The sequence below is a fragment of the Neomonachus schauinslandi genome, chromosome 4 (assembly GCF_002201575.2).
Source record: "Neomonachus schauinslandi chromosome 4, ASM220157v2, whole genome shotgun sequence".
NCBI lineage: Eukaryota > Metazoa > Chordata > Mammalia > Carnivora > Phocidae > Neomonachus > Neomonachus schauinslandi.
The window spans coordinates 146,465,990-146,493,229 of NC_058406.1; the positions used below are offsets into that span (position 1 = coordinate 146,465,990).

The 27,240-nt window shown below is 42.0% G+C and overlaps 1 protein-coding gene across 1 annotated transcript in view; it reads right to left on the bottom strand.

Moving 5' to 3' along the window:
• The window catches only part of CDH17 (cadherin 17), a 53,333-nt gene that overhangs the window by 24,923 nt on the left and 1,170 nt on the right, over positions 1 to 27,240 (bottom strand). Inside the window, exons 2-10 of the mRNA XM_021688459.1 lie at positions 23,020 to 23,118; positions 16,007 to 16,141; positions 14,940 to 15,078; positions 12,832 to 12,990; positions 12,530 to 12,729; positions 10,031 to 10,162; positions 9,577 to 9,727; positions 5,180 to 5,395; positions 1,435 to 1,511 (exon numbers count right to left, since the gene is read on the bottom strand). Coding sequence (XP_021544134.1) covers positions 1,435 to 1,511; positions 5,180 to 5,395; positions 9,577 to 9,727; positions 10,031 to 10,162; positions 12,530 to 12,729; positions 12,832 to 12,990; positions 14,940 to 15,078; positions 16,007 to 16,141; positions 23,020 to 23,118 — 1,308 coding nt within the window. The remainder of the gene's footprint in view (positions 1 to 1,434; positions 1,512 to 5,179; positions 5,396 to 9,576; positions 9,728 to 10,030; positions 10,163 to 12,529; positions 12,730 to 12,831; positions 12,991 to 14,939; positions 15,079 to 16,006; positions 16,142 to 23,019; positions 23,119 to 27,240) is intronic.

A 27,240-nucleotide genomic window follows, 5' to 3' on the forward strand; every position in this document is an offset into this window, starting at 1 on the left:
CCCCCACCTCTCTGCTGAAAATCTCCCAGGTCATCCCTGTTGGCGTCATGATCTTAAAGATGGTAAGAAGCACAAAGAAGCAGGGACTATAGTAATCAAGACTTTGGCTCTAGACTTCCTAGTCCTTACAGAAGGTAGGATAACGTGAGAGCCAGTGAGTTTAGCAATATCATAAAAGATGAAAGTAGGGGGTTGGCAGGAAGGATAGGATGAAAGCATAAGTCTATTAAACCTTGAAAAGAGATCTATGGCTGACACATTGGAGGGTCTACAGTCTTAAGGGCTCATAGGGCTCATCCAGTCTAATAGCCCACATTTGCAAAAGGAGAGGTAAAGCCCTCAGCAAAACCTCCATGCTCCCAAGATTTAACAAATAAAAATATAGAATATAGTCCTCCCAGGGGAGGCCTGGGGCAATGACAGACGCCCACTTGCTCTCTCTCAGGTACAGTTTGCATTTCCAACTCCCAAAGCAGGATCTTCTTATCCTCAGTGTAAAACCACTGTCTAGATGGAACACAAGAAAACCACAACCCAAGGAAAGGCTCGTGGAGACTGAGAAGGAATGGGCTCTTTATCTCATGCCTGTGGGGCCCCAGCGTCTGCTACCCCTTAGGTTGAGTCACACCTCTTGCCGCCCCAAACCCTCTCATAAATCAATTCCCTTTCTTTGTCACAGCTTTGTCCCTATTTTGATTTATGATCATCATCACAGGGCTCTGGGCTAGCCCATAAGTGACTTCAAACATCACAGAACCATCTAGTCAAATGGACTTCTCTCTGCTCCAGAATAGAGATCTCCCTTTTAAGGGAAGCTGTGGTAAAGCCACCCCCAAGTTTAAAGCCCATATCAAAATAAGTGAACGTTTTTCTTGATGTTCTCTCAACTGATCTTTTTTCCCCTGCTCTTTCTGCCCAATTTTCCTAATTCTTGCAACTGTCTTAAGCACGTTCTTCTTTGGCTTAACCGAGAGGTCAGTTTTCCCTTTCTCTTTCTCTTACCCAGTTATTGCAAACAGAGTTTAAATCACCAGTATTCCAAATATTAAGTTTTTGACTAAAAATGCTTGTTTGAGACCTAGTGGTAATCTATTCACTGTCACAAAATATATAAGGACAAAATGCAAGTAGCCATTCAAATCCTTTCAGTTTGACAAAGCTTGTCATTGCAGCTTTTAAGCAAGCCCTTGGAAGAAATGAGCCATTGGGAGGAGTTTATAAACAGATGTTCCCAGATACTCTAACAGTGAATGCCATTGTTCCCTGAAGATTTCCAATGAAAATGGTGTCTGGGTTTGTTACCAGTGTACTAACTAGAAAGTTACCTTTAAAGTCTGGAATTTTTCCTAACTACCCGCTGTGTCTTTATCCCAGAAGTAAGGGTCAAGTAATACGAACACAGCAAAGATAAAACAACAGGTGAAAACTACTCACATCTGATTTTTCGAAGATGGGGATCTGGTCATTGATATCAATAACATGGACCTGCACATGACAGAGGGTTTTGAAATCTGAAAATCAAAGTCAAATCACAAAAATATTCATTAAACATCATGTGTTAAAACCAGAAATCTGCAAGAAACACATTGGCAAGGGAAGTGACAGTCACAGCCACAACCCTGCTACTGACATGCAGTGTTTGTGGGGACAGGATCCTCTGCTCCCCACCTGCACCCACAAGAAGGTCAGCAAAAGGAGGCTGGAGAAAGCTCTGGGAGAAGCTTCCCTGGCTGTCCCACTGTCCTCCAACCGCTCCTTCCCAGGTAAGACTCGTTCCTCATCAAGACTGGTTGTTTGTTTTTGTTTTTGTTTTTTCCTGTGAAGCAACCTCTCTTTTCTAACTAGTGAAACTTATGTAACCTTCAAAACCTAGAGCAAAACTATCTTTCCAGAAAGCCTTCCCTGAGTCACCCAGCCAGCTGTCTTTCCTTCTCTGAGCACTTCCGGCACTAACCATCTTGCATCTCCTCTGTCCTCCACGGTGGGAAGGTTGGGTGCCTATTCCTCCAAATGAGGGAAGAAGCAGTACAGTTAGCCCCCTTCAAGAGGCCTGGCTACCCAGACTGTGGGAGGCAAGAGGGGGTCAGAAGTAGCTCATGGAACCCTGGGAAAATGACACAGGCTTTGAGGGGTGGGTTTGACAATTCAAAGATCTAGTCCGAGAGAGCAGGTTCAAGCAAGGTCCAAGATGAGCGTGGAATACAGGTGGGGATGGGGTGCCAGGGATATATCCAGAATGAGAAACAACATGACAGGTTCTCTGTTGGGGTCACCATGGCTCTAAACCATGATGTACTGTGTTGTATAATAGCTAAGACTCAGGGCTCGGGAGTCCCACTGTTGAATTCTGACTCTGCCCCTTATCAGATGTGGGAGAGCTTATCAGATGTGTGTCCCTCCAGGTCTCTGCGTCTCAGTTAGTTAATCTATGAAATGTAGATAATAACAGAACTGGGGTTCTTGTCATAATACAAACTGTCAGCACTCTCTGTGTACCAGGCCCTGTATGAAGTGCTTTACCAGCATTACTCATTTCATTGTCATACAAGTTTCATGACGTAGATACTATGATCGTCCTCATTTAGTTCATGAATGAGGAAGTCACAGGATAGAGAAGTTAGGTAACCAGACTGAGGTCACACAACTAACTAGTGGTCAAGCCAGAATTCAAATCCTTGCGCTCCCTTTGCCTTCTCTGTCTGCTCTCCACCCTTCCACCCCGCTCCGTGTCCTGGGAAGCTGACCTCAGAGACTGCATCCGGGCACCCTGGCTCCTGCCAGGGGAGGGGGGGAGGGGCAGGAGGAGAGAGGTCGGGGGATAGTTCCCCCCAGCAGCCTCTTCTGTAGGCAAAAGTAGAGGGCTTGTTCCTTCGTGGAATGTTCCCTTCAATCGCCCCTTCACACCTCCGTGGAGGGAGGCTGTCCATTGCACTTCGTGCCTCCAGTTGGTTTCCCTTAACCCTGCCCACAACCTTTTCAAATAATCTCTTCTTTAAACTCTTCTTGGTTATTCCTTGTTTCCTGCTAGGATCCCGACAGATACATTCAGGCAGTCTAACTCCAGAGATGGTGTCCAATGCACTGGACGTGAGGCCAGGCTTGTGATCTAATAACAATTGAATTATAATAATGGATGCTGATAAAAGCTGGGGTCAGTCTCCAGAACATTTGAGGACAACAAGAATGGTTAACAATGGGTCGGGGGTAGAGGGGGGGTGGTTTCCCAGGACCTGAACTCGCTGGCTCCCAGCTCTGCACAAACCTCACTTGGGCCAGTAGTGTGGCCTCCTGGGTAGCGAGCCCTCTCCAATTTTATGTAAAACTATGTTAATTAAGCCTAGTCTCTAGGCTATATTAGTGCACAATTTAATGTTTAATTCCATCTGCATGCATATATGTTTATGTATCAATCTATTTTGTGATCTGGTCCCTGTTCTCTATAGATGTACTCACGAACATAGACAATTTGTAATCTGATTTCCACCTTATGCTCTTATAGCCTCACATTACTTCAGGTCTCCCTGCATTTGTAGATGGAATTTCTTCTCCTCCATAAGCTCTGCACTATTTCGTAACTTGTCATATTCATCCTTCAAAACTCAGCTCAATGACACCTCTTCCAGAAAGCCTGACCTGCTCTCTCCCTCCACTAAGTCACTCATATCCTTCATGGGTTACCTTGTACATGTTTCTTGTAATTTATTCATTCACATGTCCATCTCCTTTATCATGAATGCTCCTTGAGGACAGACCCTGGGTCTTATTCACCTGTGTATCTTCAATACCTTGAATGGTGTCTCATGCAAGGTAAGTGCTCAATAACTGTTTGCTGAAAGAATGGATGGTTAATGGTGTGAAATTGTTAATTCACCATAGGCAGGGATGATTTATTATACTCACTTCTGTTGTACCTCTTAACATAATTCTAGACATATATAGTAGGCCCTCACTATTTGCCAAATTACTAACTTCCAAAAAGTCTGTATTGGGGGCCTGTTAAACCCTAATTCTCTTCGGTATGTCAACATCTGTACAAAGGGGGAAATGTGAGGAGTGGTGTGAAATGATGCTCTTTTCTTCTCCATACCTATATAATCTGTGACTCCTAGCACAATGATTACTGAACTATTTGGTCATCTGAGATTGGGTGCTCCTTAACTCAGAGAAAGATTGCTAACCTAGGAGTGTGTGTGTGCCCCCAAAATCAATCTGGCTCTGAATACATGTGTTTTTGTGTGTCTGTGCACAATCGTCCAAAAATGCGTGCATTTGTTAGAGAACGCACAGTTTTCATCAGATCTTCAAAGGGTCTTGTGAGCCAACAAAGATTAAGAACGACTTGCTTTGAAATTATATAGGAGTCAGGAACAATGTCTCCTGACGTCTCATGGCCAAGTGAGGGGTGATAGAAGACAGACCTTCCCCAAAGATGCATTTCTCCTCCACTTCCATACAATAGAGTCCTTAGACTCTTTCATACAGTAAGAGTCCTTGGAGTCCAAAAGGGAGAATTGGAAAATACGATTAATATTCTGGGTCATGATCTCAGTGGCCATGAGAATAGGCCTTGCCGACCTCCAACAACAGGGAACTTAATTGATGATGGCTCCCTGCTGTGCTCTGACATCCAGCAGCACGTTTGCACAGAGGACTTGCTTCCCATGGGCTGCCCCTAGCCAGTGACTAGGCAAGGCAGGCAGGCCAAGACAGCCATGTTCTAGGAGATCACAGACTCATTCGGTGGACAATTTTGGACTTCCCAGGGGCCTTGGCCAACTTTTTTTTGACTCTCTGTGGTCTATGGTACTCCCACCAGCCTTCCTTCACTCAGGGTTAGGCTTGTACTGTGGTCTGATGGCTCCCCCAACCTTCTCCGGACATCCCCCCCCCCCATTTTTTTCTCATGGGCCTTTCCCCTAATAAAATCCTTATACATTTAATCCCCTTTTGGCATCTGCTTCTCAGAGGACCGGAACTAATACAATAATGTTGCCTGAGCTGTAACTCTGGCCTCTACCGCGTTGGACCAACTGCCTCTGTGCTCCATGTGTGTCTTACGCAGGAAGCAAGAGCTCTCAGATGGCATCCTGTAATACACCCAGGCATCAGGGCAGCCTAACAAAGCACAACTAGAAGGAAAACAGGGATTTTCACTTTTGACAGTGAACGTGATACCAACCTTTGTCAGCCACCTCCACAGTCAGGTTGTACTGAGGAGTGTCTTGCTTCTTCAAGGACCGCTCAGCTAACTGGAACACTCCTGAGTAGGTTTGGACCAGGAAAAGTCCTTCCTTGGGAAACGTGGGGATTTGATCCACAATTCTGTATACTAAAACACTGTTGGCAGTGTTTTCTTCATCATCGTCGTGGGCAGTGAAAGTCCCTATATTGCTCCCTGAGGAGAAAGAATAAAAGGAATCCATCCATTACAGATTCTATTTAATCTACTGTATTCAAAATGGTTTCACGGGATAAGCACGTCCCTAGAAAGTACTGTAAATCACTCTGAGTAGCAGACTAAAGTTCTTACATTTATTTGGTTCTTCTAACTCTTTCCATAATATAGTGTGTTGAGCAGTATATTATTAGTCTGATAGGGCCAGCATAACAAAGCACCACAGATTGGGCAGATTTAACAACAGAAATTTATTTTCTCACAGTTTTTGAAGGCTAAAGGTCTAAGATTAAGGGGTTGGCAGGGTTGGTTTCTTCTGAGACTTCTCTCCTTGGCATCTAGATGACTGTCTTCATGTGTCTTCACCTGGTCATTCCTCCAGACGTGTCCGAGTCCAAATTTTCTCTTCTTAGAAGGACATTAGTCATATTGGATTAAGACCCGCACTAATGACAGTATTTTACTTTAACTACCTTTTCACAGACCCTAGCTCTAAATAATAGTCCCCCTTTGAGGTACTGAGGGTTAGGATTTCACCATATGCATTTTAGGGGGGACAGAATTCAGCCCATAACAAATAGCATCCTACAAAAATTCATGTCCACCTGGAACCTCAAATGTGACCTTATTTGGAAATAAAGCCTCTGCAGATGTAATTAGTTAAGAATCTTGAGATGAAATCATCCTGGACTTAGGGTAGGCCAAAATCTAGTGATTGGTGTTCTTATTAGAAGATCAGATGACACAAGACACACACAGAGGGGGTGGCCATGTGAAGGAGGAGGCAGAGACTGGAGTTATGCCATAAGCAGCGAGGAATGCCAGGAGCCACCAGAAGCTAGAAGAGGCTGGGAAGAATTCTCTCCTAGCTGGCATCTTGATTTTAGACTTCTGGCCTCCGGAACTGTGAGAGAATACATTTCTGTTGTTTGAAGCCAAGTTTGTGGTAATGTGTTACAGCCATCCTTGGACACTGACAGACAAGACAAATGGTGTAACTCGACAAGGAAAAGCCAACTGTGGCTTGCTTCTAAGCAACTTCATGCAACAACTGCAGAGACTGACCCCACCCCGCAGATAACACAGGGCAAAGAACAGGCACACATCCCCCGTCTTGCTGCGGGTTATGGCCCTATGTATTTTATTCCTGTGAGTGTTTCGGTCCGGGGAGTTCCAGCAGGCAGAGGCTATGACTCACTGCTCCCTCCAGTTCTGGGTGAGTTGTAATAGGTTCTGGATCATCTTGCTCTGTGAAATGAGAATCGTGGGTTTCCAATAGGCAGCAAGAATCCCACCGTGGGGCTAAAACTTGAATACATCCCAGTTGTGGAGTTAGGTTTCACCCCTTCCCCAATCAATTTGCATTCGCTGACTTACATGGAAATTTGGAGGCGTTGTCTTTTCTTTTCTTTCTTTTTTTTTTTTTGAGGGGGGAGGTAGGGAAGTTTCTATGTTATGTCTGTCATGGAGCTAGACACATGTAGACGTGTCCCGTGGGCTGGGGAGGGGGCATCATGACCAACAGGGCACAGGCGAATATTTACCCAAGAGAGTAGCAGCTGCTTTTGCTGAATCCACTACAACCAAGTCACCTTTGTGGCATGCATCTGCCCTTAAGTGTCTGTGTGTTGGGATGAAAGAGTATCTTACTGAATCCTGTGATCCTCTGGGGTCGGAGAAGCCCTGCTTTGGACCTCTCCTCTCAGCAAGTTAAGTGTAACACAGAGGACACTGTTCTTCTCCCACCTCACAGGAAAATTCCAGCTGTCAGAGGCACCATAAGGACTGTTGACATCAGTGACCAGGGAAATTCCAGCAGAGGATGCCTCTTCGGTGGGAGCAGAGAACTTTTTGGATGCGCCAGAAGGAAAAGGAGGGCCAGGTCTCTGAAGAACAAAGGCCAGGAACGAGTGGCAGCCCAAACTGATTCAGAGGTATTTACAGCAGCTCTTGGGGTACTCAGAAATACTTTAAGGAGGTGGGGCTTTTACGAAAAGCTAAACTTCCTGTATGAACACATAGGATTTGGTAACAAGTGGGATTTCAGAATTAATACTGGCACTGCTAAAACTTGGGGACGGGAGTCCCACAAGATTCTAGCTAATCAAAGACACCAAAGAGGAGAATATCAACACACTAAGGAATAATTTAGTATTTTATTGAGCTAGACAGTAAGCCCCCCAAAGGGCAGGGACATGGTTTTGTACCTCTTTTAGGCTAAATATAAAGAACAGACTCAATCTCTGTTGATTTATAAGAATTCCTGGTCCATTAAGTCTACTATTCGACACTTTGTGAGACAGTGTCACAAAATAAATTCTCACCTTTACAGAGGCAAAGAGCTCCCTGGGCCCCTGAACAATTTACTCTACCAACAATGACTTCCTCACCAGTCTCAGAAAACTAGTACTATCCTCTTCACAAAGGTAGGCAGCTTCTAAAATGGTTCCCAGTGATCCCCCATATTGACTCCTTGGTGTAACCCCCTCCTTCCGAGTGTGGGCTGAGCCTAGTGACTCACTTCTAATCAATGGAATATGGTGAAAGTGACGGATGCCACCTCAGAGATTACATTATAAAAATACTGCCTTTCATCTTGCTCACCATTTTTCAAGGTCTTCCTGCCCGCCCCCCCCCCACCAAACTTTCCCTCTGAATCAAAGGTATGCATCAGAGCTGCACTCTGACTCCTGACTCACAGAAACTGTGATATAATAAATGTTTGTTTGAAGCTGCAAAGTCTGGGGGCTGTTTGTTATGCAGCAATAGATAATGAATACACCAAAATGTTAGGCCCTATAAAAGAGACTTGAGGGATCATCTGGAAAGTTCTTCAAAGGTCTTCTGCCTTCATTCAGTATCACAGACCAGAAATCTGGGAGGTTTTCAAAAAGGGTGATGCCACAAGTATTTCTTGGCTATTGTCACTCATTCCATTGTTACACAACATCACTGTTAGAAGATTCTTCCTTGTAATTAATTAAAATCCTTCACGCTGTCATGTACCCCTTCCTGCTGCAGAAACATTAGAATAAATGAAAAAGACAGGCCCTAAACAAAACACACTGACAACAGGCCGCCTGTATAGGATTCCTGACAGCAAGAAAAAAAAAACAAAAACAAAACAAAACAAATAAAACATGCACATTGAGCAAACAAGCCACAGGAGCAGGGCCCATCACGCTGCCAGAACAGCACCCACTGTGTCAAAAATGTGTAGCAAGAAGAGTAGAGCGATCAAAGAAAATGATGAGAGTGTCCACAAGGCATGGGAGAGAGGATCTGCTCACAGGGACAACAGAGCCCTAAGAGTGGCAGTCATAAGAGACTGCTAACCTTGTAAGCCTCTGGAACTTGCACAAAACAACAGACAAACACATGTCAAGAAATACCAGCCTGTTCAATCAACGGGCTCATCAGCACAGGGTAATAGACAAGAGTTGTCCCAAATCCAGGGAAGTCATAAAACTCCCAGAAATCCTAATGTCCTCGTAGTAGAGGTCCCCTGTACAAAACTAAAGCCACCATTCGACACAGTTAAAGGCAACACAGCAGGTCAAGAAGACTTGCAAGGACAAAAAGAGGTAGGACTCGAACTTCACCTACCAGCTTCCTGAACTATTATTCGACTCCTAGAGAGGGAGGATCAAGGGTCAAAAGCCAACTTCCATTTTTGGTGCTTACTTACTGCAAGGTATCTGACATTGGATGTAATTATTTATCTAAATTATTTAGCAAATTTCATGAGATTTTATCTGTTACTGAGGTTGTTAGAAGGCAAATAAGAATCTATGGGAAAACCTTGCCAATGAGATAACCTTATATATGTATTCAGGATATGGGCATAAGTGGTTACAGTGCCAGGGGTGGTGGTAAGGGTGTAGAAGTAATAGTAGTAGTAGTAGTAACAGTAATAGTAGTGGGAGTAATCGTGGTAGCAGTGGTGGTAGTAGTTATAAAAGCTCCAATTTAAGAACGCTACCCAGATATTATCTGAGCCGAAACACTGTATCTGTGTGATTCTCAAAGTGCGTTCAAATCTCTCTCCTGTGCCAGACATGCACAGATGATCCCCAATCACACTTACCTGCCCATCTTTTACCTGGTGGAGAGGAGAAAGGGATTGCGGAGGTAACATATGGAGGACAATCACATGGCTTTGAACAGCTCCCATTTCTTACCTATATTTTCATTCTCCTGGACCTCAAATACGGTCACTGCAGATGGACATGTAGGTGGGTTATCATTAATGTCTTTAACTTTCACATGAATTTCCAGTGGGAATGAAAGCACTTGTCCAACCTCATCCTTTGCCACAGCATAAAAAACATACTACAACAGGAAGATCAGTGTTAAGACAGGACTCCTCCATCATCCCCATTAAAAGGCAAAGAAAACAGCTACTTAATTTACCCCTTTATTTTCAATTTACTTTGAACTGGGAAACAAGAAAAAATGAAATGGGTCAGATCTGTGGGGTGCTCTCTTGTCTTTGAAAGCAATCATGTACTGGGGTTCAGAACCAGTTTGGGGTTTTTGTTGTTGTTTTTAAGTAAAATCTATTCTGCCCTGAGTTGTCCATAGGCACAGGACTCTGTCTTTGTTGTCCGTGAAACTCTTCCCAGATTTACTCACCGAATCCTTTTCTTCTCGGTCCAAGGGCTGAGTCACATAAATACCCCCTTCCTGGTCAATTGAAAATGGGAATCTTGGCAGCTTCTCCTTGTCAACTAAGAAGTATTGTGCACCTGGCTCATTCCACTGCACCTGTAAGGGCCACAGTGAGTTGTCAGGAGAGATATATCAAGACCAAGAGAACTGGAAAGGAATAAACACTTTTCTCGTTCTCAATTTGAAATTTCTGACAATCTCGTTTGTATGTCTGTGGTTTTCTATAACTACTTCATATTCAACCAAAAATAAGTCTTTTTTCCTTCTTTTTTTTAACCAAGTTATAGCGCTCAAAAAAAGCACACAGGGGTATTTTTCTTCTCTAAAACAACTTTTGTGAACCCTCTAAAGAGGCTGTGGGTTGTTCTTTTGGAAGTCTGACCATGGAGTCTTCCTATCCGTGCAACATCAATTTAAGGAACAAAATGTACTTTACAGCTGGTACTATCTGAGAACAAAGCCAAGAGGTATGACAAGTTTCTATAACTCCCCAGTGAAGATGATAAGAGCAATAGGAGACACTCTAACCTCATCTCCATGCCATGATTTAAGTAAGACAGATAGTTCAAAAGTAAAACACATTCCTCCCCTGAATATTTAGTCTTAAAGAGATAAGAATAATTGCCAACTCCTAGTATTGTTTGTAAACAACTTGGCAAAAAATAAATAAACTCAGTAGTAAGATCAGTCCACTTGCTAGAGACAGAGCCCGGCCTCTCTGATATTCTAATACTAATAATAACATCTACTGGGGGTTTGCCATATGCCAGATGCAATTCTAAACACTTTTAAGTATTATCTCATTAAATTCTCAAAGAGCCCAATGAGGTAGAGCGGTGGAGACAATTGTTATACCCATTTTATGAATGAGGAAACTACGGCACAATGTTTAAGTGACTTGCCCAAGCTCCTATGGCTATCTGAAATTTCCAGACTGAACTATTCTCTTAGACCAGCTCGGGAAGGGTATCAAGGAGCCTCCCTCATCCCTTGTTAGTTATTTAAGCACCACCCTCTTGTCCAAGCCAAAGACGGTGTTCTTGGTTCTCAGGGAGCACTCCTGTGTCCTAAAAATTCAGTCTGACTTCTTTTCTCTTGAGCTGTCCCCCTCGATTCTTCTTCTTGGGTTTCAAGACACCCAAAGCACTTTCCCCCAGGCCTGGGTATCATGTATGATGTGTAGCACTCTAGAATTTCTCTACTTCAACAACCTTGAGAGCAAATAAGTATGTTTGTTCTTTTTGGCATTTGTAAGTCCTTATGGAGATAACCTAAATAATAAATAAGACTTTAGTAAAGACCTAAGTCTGAAATTCTCATGGCTGTGAGTCCTGACACATTTTCTTAGCTGGTAAAGCAAACTACCTCTTGCTTTCATTCCTTTTTTCACCCTGAAGGTGAGGTTCATTAATTCAACATTTCAACAATTAAATATCCTTTTAAGATAGACAATAGATATGATGGGATGGGCCATTCCAGTGCCCCTTAACAACACCTGTGCAGAAAACCTTAGGGGAACTACAAACTGAGACTCATAACATTAATACCTTTTATCCCCTTTCACAGATACTACCTCTGAGTTAATCTCCACAACAACCAGAGAGGTGTTGTTATCCCCATTTTATTGATGAGAAGTTGGGGCTCAGAAGAGTTAAACAGCTTATTCATGATCGATCATTAAAATAATGGAGCGGGCACAAGGTTTTGGTTATCTGCTTCTAAATCCAGTGCTCTTTCATTAATCCACAGCTTTCATGTCAAGGAGCTCCTGATATTCCAGAAAAGACAAGATCTGGGTGGAGACAAGAGCAGATTTCCAGGATCTAAGGTAGGAGGGGACCCAGGGTAAGAGCTCCAGCCATGGGGAGGGGAAGAGGGGGACATGTGAATGAAGAGGAGAGGCACATATAGGAGATGGAGCTGCAGGAGGTTGGTCTCCAAGGGTACAGGTTGCCTACTTGACTCCTACTCTTAGCCAGTCCAATATCTGTCCCTCAGGCTATGATGGGATGAGTCTACTGGATAAAGACTTTCTCACAAGAATAAGAAGAAGCCTTTCAAAAATATTTACAGTTCCTATTCAAATCACGTATATACACATGATTTGTGCACCATATACAACCCACTCCAGTGCAGCCAAATCCCATACTACTGACAGTAAACAGACATTAGTGGTATCTACTTGGAAGCTGAGGGTGAGCGAAGTTCTCTTTTAAAGCTTGTGTGTGTGTGTGTGTGTGTGTGTGTATCTGAATCCAAGCTGGTAAAGTCCAGCGTTTACCCATGATAATAAACTAATAAACTCCAGAGACTAGGGGCCAGAGACTTTATCTACTTAGTTTGTTTTATAGTTATGCTATGAACAAATGTACCAAATAAATGTATCAGTGAAGATCATGAGAGTGGGCCTCCACAAAGTGAGGCCATTTATCTACTAGTCTCAAGACACTCCTTGGGCACTACCTGAGTGATTTTGATGGGGTGAGGATCAGTTGAGTTTTCTACGATCTCCACAGGTTTTGGTGCTTTCCAAATATTCTCCTTCACCATAATATCCACAGATGTGCTGTCACTGAAAGAATTCTCATTCTGGCCTCCCATGTCCTTTACTGAGACCACCAGATTGTAGTTAGAATTCTTACTGGGATCCAGTGCCCGAGATCCTATGGGAAGTAGGAGAGAAAAAGAAACAGCTCCAAAGGTAACACAGATCTAGGTCCCTTTTTCTGACTCAGACAGTCTCACGAGGGCATCACTTGACTTACCTTCTAGGGTAAGTGAAATCGCCCCCGTTTTGTTGTTGATCTGAAAGTACATGATGTTGTTGATCTTGGGAAGCTGAATGACAATTTCATAAATAAGCTGACCATTGGGAGTGGTGGGATCATCCAGGTCTGTAGCATTGACATACATGAAGGGCTTTCCTGTTTAACAAAATATCCCCAGAGGGGAAAAAAAGATGTTAATTGAAATCCAAACCAACCATAGCCACTTTTATCTTCTAAGATAAAATTCTTAGGGGAATGGGGGAATTTATACTAATGGGGAAATGAATCTTTATTCTACTTCCTTCCACTAACATGGGGTTTCTCAAAGTATGGTCCAAGGATTTGTAGGGGTCTTTGAGATTATTTTTAGGTTTGATGGAGTAAAAAACGCATGCATGTGTAAAAGATCCACTGAAGCACAAGATAATTCAATGGATTTTAGCATAAAGGAGTATCAAAAAAAAAGACATTGATATAGTTTTAGATTTCACATTGCCATCAGCCTTTAAGAAACCACCACTTGTTGAGTTCTGGTATAGTATCAAAGAATATCCACAGTTATCTGAAAATGCTATTACAATACTCCTCCCTTTTCCAACTGCATATCTGTGTGAGGCCAGTTTTGCTTCATATGCTTCAACCAAAACAGCATATAGCAACAGAATGGATGCAGAAAAAGACAAGAATCCAATTGTTTTCAGTGAACTACTCCAGTCACTAAGAGATGTGCAAAGAATAAAACAAAGCCACTCCTAATAATTCCTTTTGTCTTTGAAAATAGTTATTTTTCACTAAAATATGTTGATTATTACTTCCCATGAATTAAATTTTTAAAATTCTAATAAAGTAAATATTGGTAGATATAATCAGTGAAGTACTGGAGCCAGCTCATGAGAGCCAATGGTTGAATTTCCAGAAACTTTGTGAGCCAATTATTAACACCATTGGTAGCTTAAAATAAGCCACGGTGGCAGTATTTATACCACAGAAATTGGAAAATGCTACACATCAGGGCTTTTCCCCTCAGAGAGACAGCTATTAAACATTTACCCACACATCACTGGATAGAACCCATATGTTTAAAAAAAAAAGTTCTTTGGAGTTACTAATAATTTTTAAAAAAACACAGGAGACCAAAAAGTTTGGGAACCACTGATCTAGAAGAGCCTATTAGTAAAGAGAGAAAGAGTAAGACTTGGAAGATTCTTATTTAGCAGAATTCATAAGTGAGTCTTTCGTTGTAAGCTCAGGGATAGAGATGTTCCATGTAATAAAGTGGAAGGAATATTCTCCCCGAGTTATTGGAAGTGGGCATTGAAGAGAGAGATAAAGAAGATTAAGTAACATAGAGGGAAATTTGACAGTGAGTTGGCAGAAATGGCCAAGAGTTTTTCTGAGAACTCAGAAGTCTAATATTCACATTTATTTTCTTCATATTCATATTATGACATAATGCTCCCTCATATCCCCAGATCTTCAATAGAGCCACACACCTATGCCTTGATGAGGGGCTTTTATGGAAATGAAGGGTAGAAGCAAAGTGAAGGGATGAGCTGTAAGTAGGAGTTGCAAGTAAGAGAAGAAAAGGAACTGGGAGCCAACAGTGACCATGAGCATGAAGATTTCTGAAAGAATTTAGGAGAATGAGTTCACCTCTCCAGAGTATTCTTGAGTGTCCTAGAGCTCTAAGGTGTTCTAAAGCTCATTCTAGAATCATAGTTCTCAACTGGGGTGATTTCGCCCCCCACGTGACATTTGGCAATGCCTGAAGGCATCTTTGTTGTCACAGCTTGGGAGGAGGGGTTGCTACTGGCATCTGGTGAGTAGATAGATGTCAGGGATCCTGCTAAACACCCTACAATGCACGGAAGAGCCCCTGACAAAAAGAGAATTATCGGTCCCAAGATGTCAATAGTGCCAAAGCTGAGAAGCCATGTCTTAGAGCAATGAGGATAATAAAATAACTCCTAGAGGACTGCTGTGAAATTAAAGTATGACAGGAAGTGCTTAATGAGTGATGCTGCAGCTGTTAGCCACACAAATCTGCCCCTTCTGCCTGATATTCTTCACCTTTCCATAAATATCTCCGGACTCCTGCCTTTTACCTGGACGAGAATTCTGTCTTACTGAGCCTTCATACTTTCTCTGGAGAAATGTGGGTCGATTGTCATTGATGTCCTTCACTTCTATGGTGATGGGAACTGGGCCCTCCACTATAGCTCCTTGAGCATCCAGGGCTGAGAGCTGATGAAGAAAGGAAAAGGAAACCACCTTGATGAGTCTGATCTTCATATCACACACCCAAAAGTCAGTTGAAGGAAATTAGAGCTCAAAGACCCAATAACCTGGTGACTGTAGGGGAGAAAGACACCCATAAAAGCCCCATACTGTGAGCTACTAAAATAGGGACCCAATCAGTTAAACTCTGCTAATCACGTCTGTGTTCTCCCAGCAGTAAGGTATGCTGGACACTGGACATGCTTCTTTTCTAAATAAAAGTCAGTGAAATAAGAACATTTTGACCCTTAAGGCTATGGAGGTGCCGTGTGCTCTGACAGAGCATTTTAGTAGTCAACCTGCAAAGCCAATAGAAGTTACCAGATGGGAAGTTTTGCTTGCCCTTTTTTCTACAATTAGCTCTCTACCATTCCTATGTATTCAGATGCCAACCATAAAAAAACTAAGGAGGACAAAGAGGGAGAAGGGTCTCTTTAGTCAGAGCCTCTGAACATTGGTTACTTCTGCTTCTTGCAAGGCCCACAGGAGTTCCATCCCCGCCCTGATGCTGCCTTCTCTGTGGGTCCAAAGCCCACACAATAGCCACAGGCAGATACCACTGAAATATCAGAGAAGCACTGGCTTGTTTTGATCCAGGTGTTTGAGCATGGCCAGACTTGAACAAGTAATGCCATCTGAGGGCTTTGGCAATTCAAGTTGAGTTACTCTGGTTAAAAGGCCTGAGGAAGAGGGTATCTTTGCCATACCCAAAGGGGTATCCCTTTGTAGTTGGTAAAAAATGGACAAATGACATTTGCAAAGCATGCCATTAATGTCAAGAGAGCTGTAACAGGATTCTACGGAAGAGATGAAGGTGCGAGTGATACTTCCAGGACAAAGCTAAAGGATGCTCAGAGAGGTTGGAGTTAGGTTCCTTTGACTCTTCTCAAGTCACCTGGAGTTTGTGAACAGCTCTTGTTTCTCTATCCAAGGCTCTGTTATGATATAGAAGTCCATCTGGTTGTATCTGAAATATGCCATCTGTCTCTCCAGTTAGTTTGAAAGTCACAGCAGGAGGACTGGCCTTAAACTGGGAAAAGGCAAAAATCAGATTAGGTTGTAAGGAAACACAATGTTGTAGAAAGTCACCAATTTCAGGTAACATTTTCATTTGTATAATCACTAAATAAGATCTGAGCTTTTAAAGTTATACATTCTAGGGGGCCTGGGTGGTTCATTCGTTAAGCGTCTGCCTTCGGCTCAGGTCATGATCCCAGGGTACTGGGATCGAGCCCCACATCGGGCTCCCTGCTCCATGGGAAGCCTGCTTCTCCCTCTCTCATTCCCCCTGCTTGTGTTCCCTCTCTCACTGTGTCTCTCTCTCTGTCAAATAAATAAATAAAATCTTTTAAAAATAAATAAATAAATAAAATTAAGTGATACATTCTAGGGGCGCCTGGGTGGCTCAGTCAGTTAAGCGTCTGCCTTCTGCTCGGGTCATGATCTCAGGGTCCTGGGATTGAGCCCCACATCAGGCTCCCTGCTCAGCGGGGAGTCTGCTTCTCCCTCTCCCTCTGCCCTGCTGCCCCCCATCCTCTTTCTCTCTCTCTCTTTCTTTCTCTCTCTTTCTCTCTCTCTCTCTCTGTGTCTCTCAAATAAATAAATAAAATCTTAAAAAAAAAATAAAGTGATACATTCTGAAAGTTTGCTTGAACATTAACTATTTAACCTTTAAAATACATTTCCTTCAAGAAACAATGTATGATATAATTTAATACATTGACAAAAGCCAATTGATGCTTTAAATTGTAGCTGGAGTTAGATGAGATTTTTTTCTGAGAATATCTGAGAGCTTTAACATTGCTAGCTTCTAAGAAACATTAAAAGAAATAACTTTATTGCTAGGATAAAAAAAGATGTCATCTGGTACTTCTAACCATTGTGACAAAGGTCAAGAGACATTTTAATATTAAGGAAAACAATTTCGAATTGGCTTTAACTTGATAAAATTCTATATGACAATCTCTTAATTATGTTTTCAGAAGTGAAGAAAATATCAATAATTATTCATGGAAGAGTTATAGCACTTTTAAGACCACAAGAATAGAAAATTCACATAAAATAAAGCAGACATAAAAGTTTGTTCAACCTCATTAATAATTTTAATACACATTTATAATTTTTATTAACATTAAAAATCAATAACAGCCAATGTTGTACAGGACATAAAGAAACACATATATTATTGATAGAAGTGTAAATTAGCACAAATTTCCCTTTGGAAATCACCTGAGGCATAGAATGTAGTCTTTGATAGCAAACATCACTTAACAGAATTTATCCTAAGGAAATATTTCTCCAACAATAAACTACATGCGTGTAGTATAAGTAGCCTTATTTACAATGCTGGAAAGTTGAAAACTCCTAATGAACAAAAATTAAGGTTATAATATTATTACAGCACATAAAGTTGATAAAACATTAATCATTAAAATGTTCATTCTACAAATTATGAAGCAGCATAAGAAAAAATGATATTACGGAAAGTAACAAAAGGAGACTATAAGAGTAAATCTAAACTATGATTGTAACAGTACCAAAAGCATTCATGTCAGTGGGCAAGATATGGGAAAAAACTAGTTAATGTGCTAAGTGGGTAGAACTGTGAGTGAATACTTTTTTGTGTTTGCTTGTTGATATTATGTTGTTTATATAATAAAGAAAAGTGTTACTATTTTGTGTTTTAAGGATATCAATTGGAAAGATGGAATAAGGATCTGAAAAAAAAACTTTTCCTCCATAAAAGCAATGAGAAACTGGAAAAAAAATTATAAATAAATATCAACTTTTTCAGAACCTTGGAAATTAACCAAATGCTTGCAAGATCCAAGAAGTGTTTAATTAAGAAAATTACTATCAATAAGAACCAAGTTTTGTTATTACTTTGACTTGCCCTAATTCCATTGTCTTTTCTCAAGATATGCATTAACCTTGAAATCCAACAGCCTCACAGCCTCAGTACTATGGAGGGGGCAGAAAGGGTTTGGAGTTTCCCAAAATCCCCATTCCCAGACAACTGCTATTATCTGACCTATCTGGAGTTCCCTGGAAACACCTACTCAAAAGGCTTGGCTTTATCTGACCTCAGAGTTCACTCACTGCAAATGGTTTTTCTCTTGGGGAATTTGTCAAAAATAATCATCAGCAATTGTTTAACATTGCAGCTACCTGAGGCAGTGATAACAGTTGATGCAAACAAGAAGCTGACCAAAATACTTAAAAAGTTCCTCTGGGAAGTAAGATGACCCTAGGGGGCATTGAAAATCTCCAATATAGGGGTGCCTGGGTGGCTCAGTTGGCTAAGCATCCAGCTCTTGATTTCAGCTCAGGTCATGATCTCAGTCCCGAGATTGAACCCTGCATCAGGCTCTGCACTCAGCGAGGAGTCTGTTTCACTCTCCCTCTCCCTCTGCCTATCCCCCTGCTTGCGCTCACTTTCTCTATATAAAATAAATTAATAAATCTTTAACAATAATTAAAAATAAGAAAAAAACAAGATTGAAATAACTGAAATCAGGAATGTAAAAGGGAACATTGCTACCAACCTTACAGAGATAAAAAGGGTTAATGAGAATATGATAAGTAATTATTTCCCCCATGAATTAGACAACCTCAGTGAAATGGATGAATTCTTACACAGGCGGAAACTGTCAAAACTAACTAAAAAACAAATAGGAAATCTGAATAAAACTATAACAAGTAAAGAGATTGAATTAGTAATTAAAAACTTACACAAAGGAAAGCTCAGTACCAGTTGGCTTTACTGGTAAATTCTACTTAACACATAAAGAAAAAATAACACCAAATCTTCACAGATGCTACCAAAAAGTAGAGTAGGGAATACTTCCCAATTCATTCTAGCAGGATAGTATCATCCTGACATGCAAATCAGAAGAGACAACCCAATAAAACTGCAGACCACTATTTCTTATGAATATAGATGCAAAAATCTTCAACAAAATACTAGCAAACTTAATCTAGCCACATATAAAAACAATTATATGCCATGACCACGTAGAATTTATACCAGAATATGAGGCTGGTTCAATATACGAAAATCAATTAATTTAATACCCTATGTTGATAGAATAAAGGACAAAACCAAATGAATATCTCAATAGAGGCAGGAAGTCATTTGACAAAATCCAACATTCTTTCTTGATTAAAAAAGAATACTCAACAAACTAGGAATAAAAGGTAATTTCCTCTGTATCTTTGGGTTAAATACCTAGTAGTGCAAAAATACAGATGTAGTGAAAAGAAGGGGCACATGCACCCCAATGTTCATAGCAGCAATGTCCACAATAGCCAAACTTTGGAAGGAGCCGAGATGCCCTTCAACAGATGAATGGATAAAGATGCGATACATATATATAATGAAATATTACTCAGCCATCAGAAAGGATGAATACCCACCATCTGCATCGGCATGCATGGAACTGGAGGGGATTATGCTAAGTGAAATAAGTCAATCAGAGAAAGATAATTATCATATGATTTCACTCATATGTGGAACATAAAGAATAGTGCAGAGGACCACAGGGGAAGGGAGGGAAAACTGAATGGGAAGAAATCAAAGAGGGAGACAAACCATGACAGTCTCTGGATTCTGGGAAACAAAATGAGGGTTACAGAAGGGAGGCGGGTGGGGGAATGGGGTAACCGGGTGATGGGTATTAAGGAGGGCACGTGTGGGATGAGCACTAGGTGTTATATGCGACTAATGAATCATTGAACACTACAACAAAAACTTATGATGTACTACTATATGCTGGCTAACTGAACATAATAAAAAAAAAAAAAAAGAAGGTAATTTCCTCAACCTGATAAAGGGCTTCTAAGAAAAACCCACAGCTAACCTTATAATTAATGGTGAAAGAATAAAAGCTTTCCCCAAAAAGATTAGAAACAAGAAAAGATTTCCCAATCTTGCCACTGTATTCAAGGTCCTAGGCAAGAAAAAGAAATAAAAAGCAACCAGATTAGAAAGAAAGAAGTAAAACTATCCCATTCACAGATGACATGATTTTATATATGGAAAATCCTAAGGAATCTAAAAAATTTATTACTGCTAATAAACAAGTCCAATAAGGTTGCAGAATAAAATATCAATATAAAAAATCAATTGTATTTCTACATGCAAGCAAAGAACAATCTAAAAATGATATTAAGAAAACAATTTCATTTATAACACGATTGAAAAGAATAACATACTTCAGGATAAATTTAACCGAAGAAATATAATATTTGTAAAGCGAAAACTATAAAACATTGTTGAAAAAAATTAAAGAAGATCTAAATAAATGGAAAAACATCCCATCAAAATTAAAAGCCTTTGTGCTTCAAATGGCACTATCAAGAAAATGAGACGAAAATCCATAGAATGTGAGAAAATATTTGCAAATCATATATCTGATAAGGAGCTTGTATGCAGAATATATAAAGAGCTCTAACAACCCAATTAAAAAATAGGCAAAAGATTTCTCCAAAGAAGATATACAAATAGCCAATAAGCACATGAGAAGATACTCAACATCATTAGTCATTAGGGAAATGCAAACCCAAACCACAAAGAAAAAAATAATACCATTTCACCCCCATGAGGATAGCTGTAATAAAAAACACAGATAATAACAAGCATTGGCAAGGATGTAGAGAAATTGGAACCCGTATACAATGCTGGTAAGAATGTAAAATAGTTTAGTTGCTTTGAAGAACAGTTTTACGGTTCTTCAACAAGTTAAGCACTGAATTAACTATGATCCAGCAATTCCACTCCTAGGTATATATCCAAAAGAGTTGAAAACATATGTCCTCACAAAAAGTTGTACATGATTGTCCATAATAGCATTATTCATCATAGCCATAAATGTCCATCAGTTGATAAATGGCTATTGAAAATGTGGTGTATATCCATACAATGGAATATTATTCAGCTACAAAAAGGGAATAAAGTATTAATACCTGCTACAATACAGATGAACTTTGAAAACATGCTAAGTAAAAGAAACCACACACAAAAGCCCACATGTATGACTCTATTTACATTAAATGTCCAGATAGGCAAATCTACAGATACTGAAAGTAGATTTGTGTTTACCAGGGGCTGGGAAGAGAGAATGGGGACTGTTAATAGATACAGGGTTTCTTTGAGGCTCGTGAAAATGTTCTGGAACTCGATAGTGGTGATAGTTGCACATCTTTGTGATATATTAAAAATCCATGATTTGTACATTTTGAGGGTAGACTTTATGGTGTGTAAGCTAAATCTCATTAGAAAGGGGAAAACTTAAATAAAATATCAATATAAAAAATCAATTGTATTTCTACATGCAAGCAAAGAACAATCTAAAAATGATATTAAGAAAACAATTTGTATCATACTATCTTATGATCTGGAAACCCCTAGGGTACTGAGCTAGTTGTAAATCCTCAATGAAAGAAGTCTGTGGCTATTTAATCCTTTTTTTTTTTTTTCTTTGTTCTGTTTTTTAAGATCTCTTACCAACCCAAGGACCAGTCTCATGGGGCAATGAGCTCGCTTTGTGACTCCCAAACTCCAGGCAAGAATACATCAAGCGGTGCTAAAAGAAGGGATCTGTACAACTCCTTCCACCACGGTAATGAAGAGTTCAAAGTGCATCTTACTACTAAGTTTGCTGCATCCTCTCCACATACAAAGATGGAGAAGGCATGGTCTGCTTGACTAGGAGTCACGAGACCTGTTTTCTAATCTCAGCTCTGCTATTAACTTATTTAAGCCTCAGTTTCCTTATCTGTAAAACAAGTGGTTGGTACCGAAAGTCTCCTAGGTCTACAGAGATTCTGAGATCTTAGGAAGGAAATCCCCTTCATCTCCCACTCCTCTACTCCAACACACTCACCCATAAATAAGAAATGTTCAGCCATGACAACTGGCCAAAAAGAGATAGGCTTTGTAGGGTGGTTAATGGAAAAAGAACAGAAAAAGAAGTAAAGCAACTCAAGGAATGGGACCCTCAGAGACTGAAATCATCCTATCCGGCCAGTTTCTAGGTCTGTGAGGTGTGCAACTTTGGGATTGCCTCTATGTGGTCCTGATTCTGTTCACTGGAACGTGGACCTGTGCTCACAGAAAACCTATTCGATACTGCCCGTCCCTGGTACATGCTTTTCCCTCTGGCAGCACAGGGCAGGTGTTCAGCAACCCTCCATTGCTCCCACAGTACATGGGGTGGGGGTCATGGGCACACCCCAAAGGCTCATCAAACCATCCTCAACCACTCCAAGGCCAAGTGGGCTCCCCCAGAAGATTTCTGGTAAATGCAGGAGTATGTTTTTCTCCCTCCCCATTATATTTCCAGGATTTTTTCAGTGTCCTTTATAGCTGGAGTCTCTTATTCCCATCTACAGGCCACCCCTCAGTCTGATGGTTTTCTCAGTTATCTAACTACAGAAGATGACCACCTCCCAGCATGGCCAACCCATAGGCAAGGGCCCAGGGATGGGTTCAGAGGAGGTACTAAGGAAAAGCACACCATTCCAGTGCTACTCCAAAGAACCTGCATCTTCCAATGCTTCAAGCAGCATACTCATTGGACGGACAGTCAGGTGGCCATTCCACTCCAGAGGCTTGTTCCCTTCCCACCCTGGGGGAGAAGCAGAACCTAGAGGTACCAAGCTCCCCACCCCAGGGAAGGGAGCACTCCCCCCAGACACAGTTGAAGAAGTCTGAATGAGAATGTCATGCACAACCCCTCACAAGACCGAGGCACCCATCTCTCTGTTTAACTTAGCTTCTGAAATCATTCTTGATAATGAGATCTGCCATGCCTCCATTTTATTTCCTTCTATACAGTAGATTAAGGAGTAAAGTCCACTGCAAGAGCCTGTAAAATCAAGATAACAGTGATCAAGAGGAGCCATTACCTGGAATATGACTTGACTCGCTTCTTGGCCTTCAAAAATAGAAAATGTCTTGGGTTCCAGGGGTCCACTAAACTTCCCCTCTTGGCTATATCCAATTGTCTGTTAAAAAAGGAAAGACAAAGAGAAAAATTGGCATACCCATCATTATGAATATATACGTGCCTCTTGCTGATTTTATTAAGGCTTCCAGGACTGATATATGAAACACAAGATTCTAAACTAGCTCAAAACAATGCAAAATGTAGTCAAAACAGGTAGAAAGAGATTTTTGATATTCTTGAGCTTCTGCTATGTCAAGATGGCTTGCCATGAGCCTTACACTGTCTTTCTCATTTGACCATTCCAGCAATCACCGTATGGGGAGAATATTAACACTCCCATGTTACAAGTGAGGCTCACAGAGGTGAAGCTACTTGCGCAGAGTAAATTCCACAAGTGGCTGACAGGGCACACACAGGGGGGTCTGACTGAACCAGTTTCTATCTTCCCACAGTGCCACTCTGCCTTCTAAATACCACACAGTTTTATACCACCTTCTTAAAACACCTCTCCTCTACTCCGGTTAGTTTATAAGAACATTTCTGGCAGATTGCCAGCACCCCACAGTTTAGTCACTTCAAGGACAACTGAATTTATAAGGGAGAGAAATATGTAGATATGTTGAGTCCAGTGCTTACTGTGCACACCATTACATGGTACATTTTAGTCAAATCTGAATCTGAATTTGAACTGTGACTTCAAGAAACACTTCCTGTTTTAACATTTGATTAGCAATCTATACTCACGTAGGAAAAAAAAAAAGAACAAAATGTTTACTTTAAGCAGTAGCCCTACGATGTTTCTAAAGCCCAAAGCCCCTGAACTTGAGAGGCAAGCAGCCTCTGCAGACCCCCAAATCCAGGCTGGGATAGCAGTACGTGATGGCTGCGACAGGGAAAAGAGGAATCAGTATGCGGTGAGCTCAGTCCTGAGCAGTTAATCCTGACAACAACTTGGGGACAAATTCTGACAGTTAGCTCTGTTTTACAGGCAATGAGACTAAGATGCTGAGAGGTGAAGCAATTTGCCCAGGTTGGGACGGGAAGCAGGATTCGAACCTATGGCTGCGATGGGTGCTCTCAGCCACTGTGCCCCACTACCCACCAGAGGGAGCAAAAATGGCCAGGACAATCTGGCAGGAAAACAGGAGCATCAAGGATGTGCAGGAGGGTGTGACTCCCACTGTCCCCAGCCCAGGAGGATGAGGAGCCTACTGCAGCCCCTGCCATCCCTCCATCTTCCACCATGACTGTGCCTCTAAAGGAAGCTGAGCACAACATGCGGCACACGCAGGGACAGCCAGCCATCAGCCCACCCACAAAGGGCACCCTCTAGAATGAGGGACTTAGCATCCATACCCAAAGCTGGTGTCCCCTCCTTCTTGTGTGATTCTTCAGGTCTCCAACTTGTGTAGAAACCAGGGGTGGGATAGGTTAGGATCAGAAGTATAATATGAGAAGTATATGGTTTGGGAGCTAGAGAGGTAAAACCAAGAAAGTAAGAAGAACTAGGGGGAAGAGAATTTGGTGTTTTCCACTTCTTTAGGGAGAGCAAGTACACTCTTGGGATGGACATACCAAGAATAATAATCGGGATAAGAGTATGGGGGAAAAGCTTCCACTATGCCCCTTGGTTCACTGAATCTCGATTAACTTGATACCAGTTATCTGGCAAATGAAAACACAGAGGGCTTTGGAATCTGGTCCCCTCACCCTCAGAGTTGTAGCAGGCTCATGGACTAGCTGCCCCCAGCCATCGCCCACCTCTCTCCCTTGGGAAGCCATCAGGGCAGCCAAGTGACCCAGTTTTGGCTCATGAAACAAAAGGTGAAATCTGCTGGGGGAGTCCTGGTCAAGCTTTTATTCTTCCAATGAAAAAAGACAGATGTGGCTGGATTTGCCACCCCCTTCTCTGTTGTTCTTGCTCAGACAATAGACCTCATGTCTATGGCTGTGGTGGTTGTCATGAAACCATGAAGGGACAAACCAACTCAAATAATGGGGGAGCAAAGAGAAAGAAGTTCAAGTCTCTGGTCACATCACAGAAATGCAAAACCTGCCTTGGGATGCCCACTTCAGGCTACTTGTTACCTGAGGAAAAGAAACCTCTCCTTACTAAGCTGCTCCAAAGTTGAACTTCCTGTTGCCTATATTGAAAGCACTCTTAACTGACACAATAATTTTATAGACTTCTAGCTCATCAATCCCTTTTAAGGACTATCTTCCTGTGGGCGCTCTTTCTCCCTTATACTCCTTTTCCACATCTTCTCTGGAGGACGGGACACAAGAACTGGAGGTAGATGTCCAGGCACTGCCATGGTCGGTACAAGACAAGGGTGGTGCTTTCTGTGAGGCCGCTACTTAACAGCAAACTGCCTTCGTCAACTTTGTGCTCACGTCAGCAGGGGCCAGTCTTTCAGCAGTTCACACCAGTGATGGCATCCAGAAGAAACCCCCATTAGTCAGTCTATCTCAGTGGCAAGGTTCAGAGTTGGGTTCTCATAACAGGACGGCAAATCTCCCTTTGTGTCATTAACATGGTTATTGAGGCTATAAAGATTTCAAAGTGCATGTGCATGTCATGAGTCATCAAGCCATACCGCCAGAACTGGGAAAGACAGTGTGGGGGAACTGGTGAAACGGAAAGAGGGTCCATGCAGGAGTTGGAGGGGTAATGCCCACCATCATGCACAAAGAGGTAAAAGGAAGGGAAGGGAAGGGAAGGGAACTGTCATTTTTTAATGTTTCCTGTGCAACAGCTGTGGGACTAGACCCCCCACACACACACACACATATCATTTCTTCTGATCCTCAACAAGATCAGGAAAGTGTCTCCAGAGAAGTCCCACAGCGGAGACAGAGAATGTGGGATGAAGCCAGCTCTGTTGGACCACCAAGCCCCAATTCCGAGCCACACTGCTACCCTGCCTTCCAGGCCAGCAAAGGACACATGCAGCTGCCAGATGTGCCTGCCTGGTAGCCGTCCTCATCATACTTTCCAGCAAGACTTCTCTGCAGGGATAGATAGCATTTATGCCAAACTCTTATTCCTTCTAGAAAAAGTATAATCCCAGGCAAAACTCTAGAGTAGGTGGCTTCTCCTTGATTTCTCTGCCTCCCTATTCAGCACACTTTCCCAAACCCAGATCACTCACTCGCTTTCTCTTCAGGGCCCTTGCAATACATTCATGCAATGTTTCTCACCCCCTCTGGGAACCAGTGCTCAGAAAAGAGCAGGAGAACCACTGGCAGTCTGGGATAAATGACTGGCAATCACTTCACATCGCTGTCTCTGCTGAATAAAGCCTTATGCTGCAGGAAAGCTCCAACTAAACTTCCAGTCTTCGCAGGAGAGGGTCTGGAAGCAGGGGTGGGTGGAGGCGGGAGAGAGAAGTGGCTCCAGCCTAATGCCCCTGCAATCGCACCGCACAGGTAGCAACCCGCCCCCGCAACCAGACGCAGCCGTGCACGTGGCTATCTCCTGGACAAGGCTCTTGCTGCCAGCAGGGGTTTGGGCATTATTTCTTACTCTAGGTAGGAGTCCCACTGGGCTGAGATTAGAGAGAAGGAAAAATGATATCCCACCTTTTATCCAGAAAAAAAATTATGCATGTCCCATTCTCAGATAAGATAAGCCCACTAATATCAAATTATCATGACAGAATCTTCTCTTAAATCTTGTTGTCTCCTAATATAAGTCCACAATTATATATTTAATTTCTACTCTACTCCTAGCATGGTGCTATGCGCTGAGGCTACAGACATGACTAAAAGATAGTCCTCCTCATGGAAGTCAAAGTCCATATGAGTGTAGACACTGAATATTTAAAATGCTATAGTAAGGGGTGCCTGGGTGACTCAGTCAGTTAAGTGTCTGACTCTTGATTTCAGCTCAGGTCTTAATCTCAGCGTCGTGAGTTCAAGTCCCACATTGGGCTCCAGGCTGGGCCCGTTATATGCAGTAGTAATAACAGCCAATAATAAGAATAGGCAATATTTATCCAGTGCTTAGACTGTGCCCGTCACTGATCCCAGGGCTCTATAAATGCATTATCTCATTTAATTGCCACAACTACCAAAAAGGCAAGTGCTCTTATGAGGTCCATTCCACAGGGCAAAAAACTGAGGCTCAGGGCTTAAGTAACTCACCCAAGCTCCGATCACTAGGAAGGGGCAGTGCCAG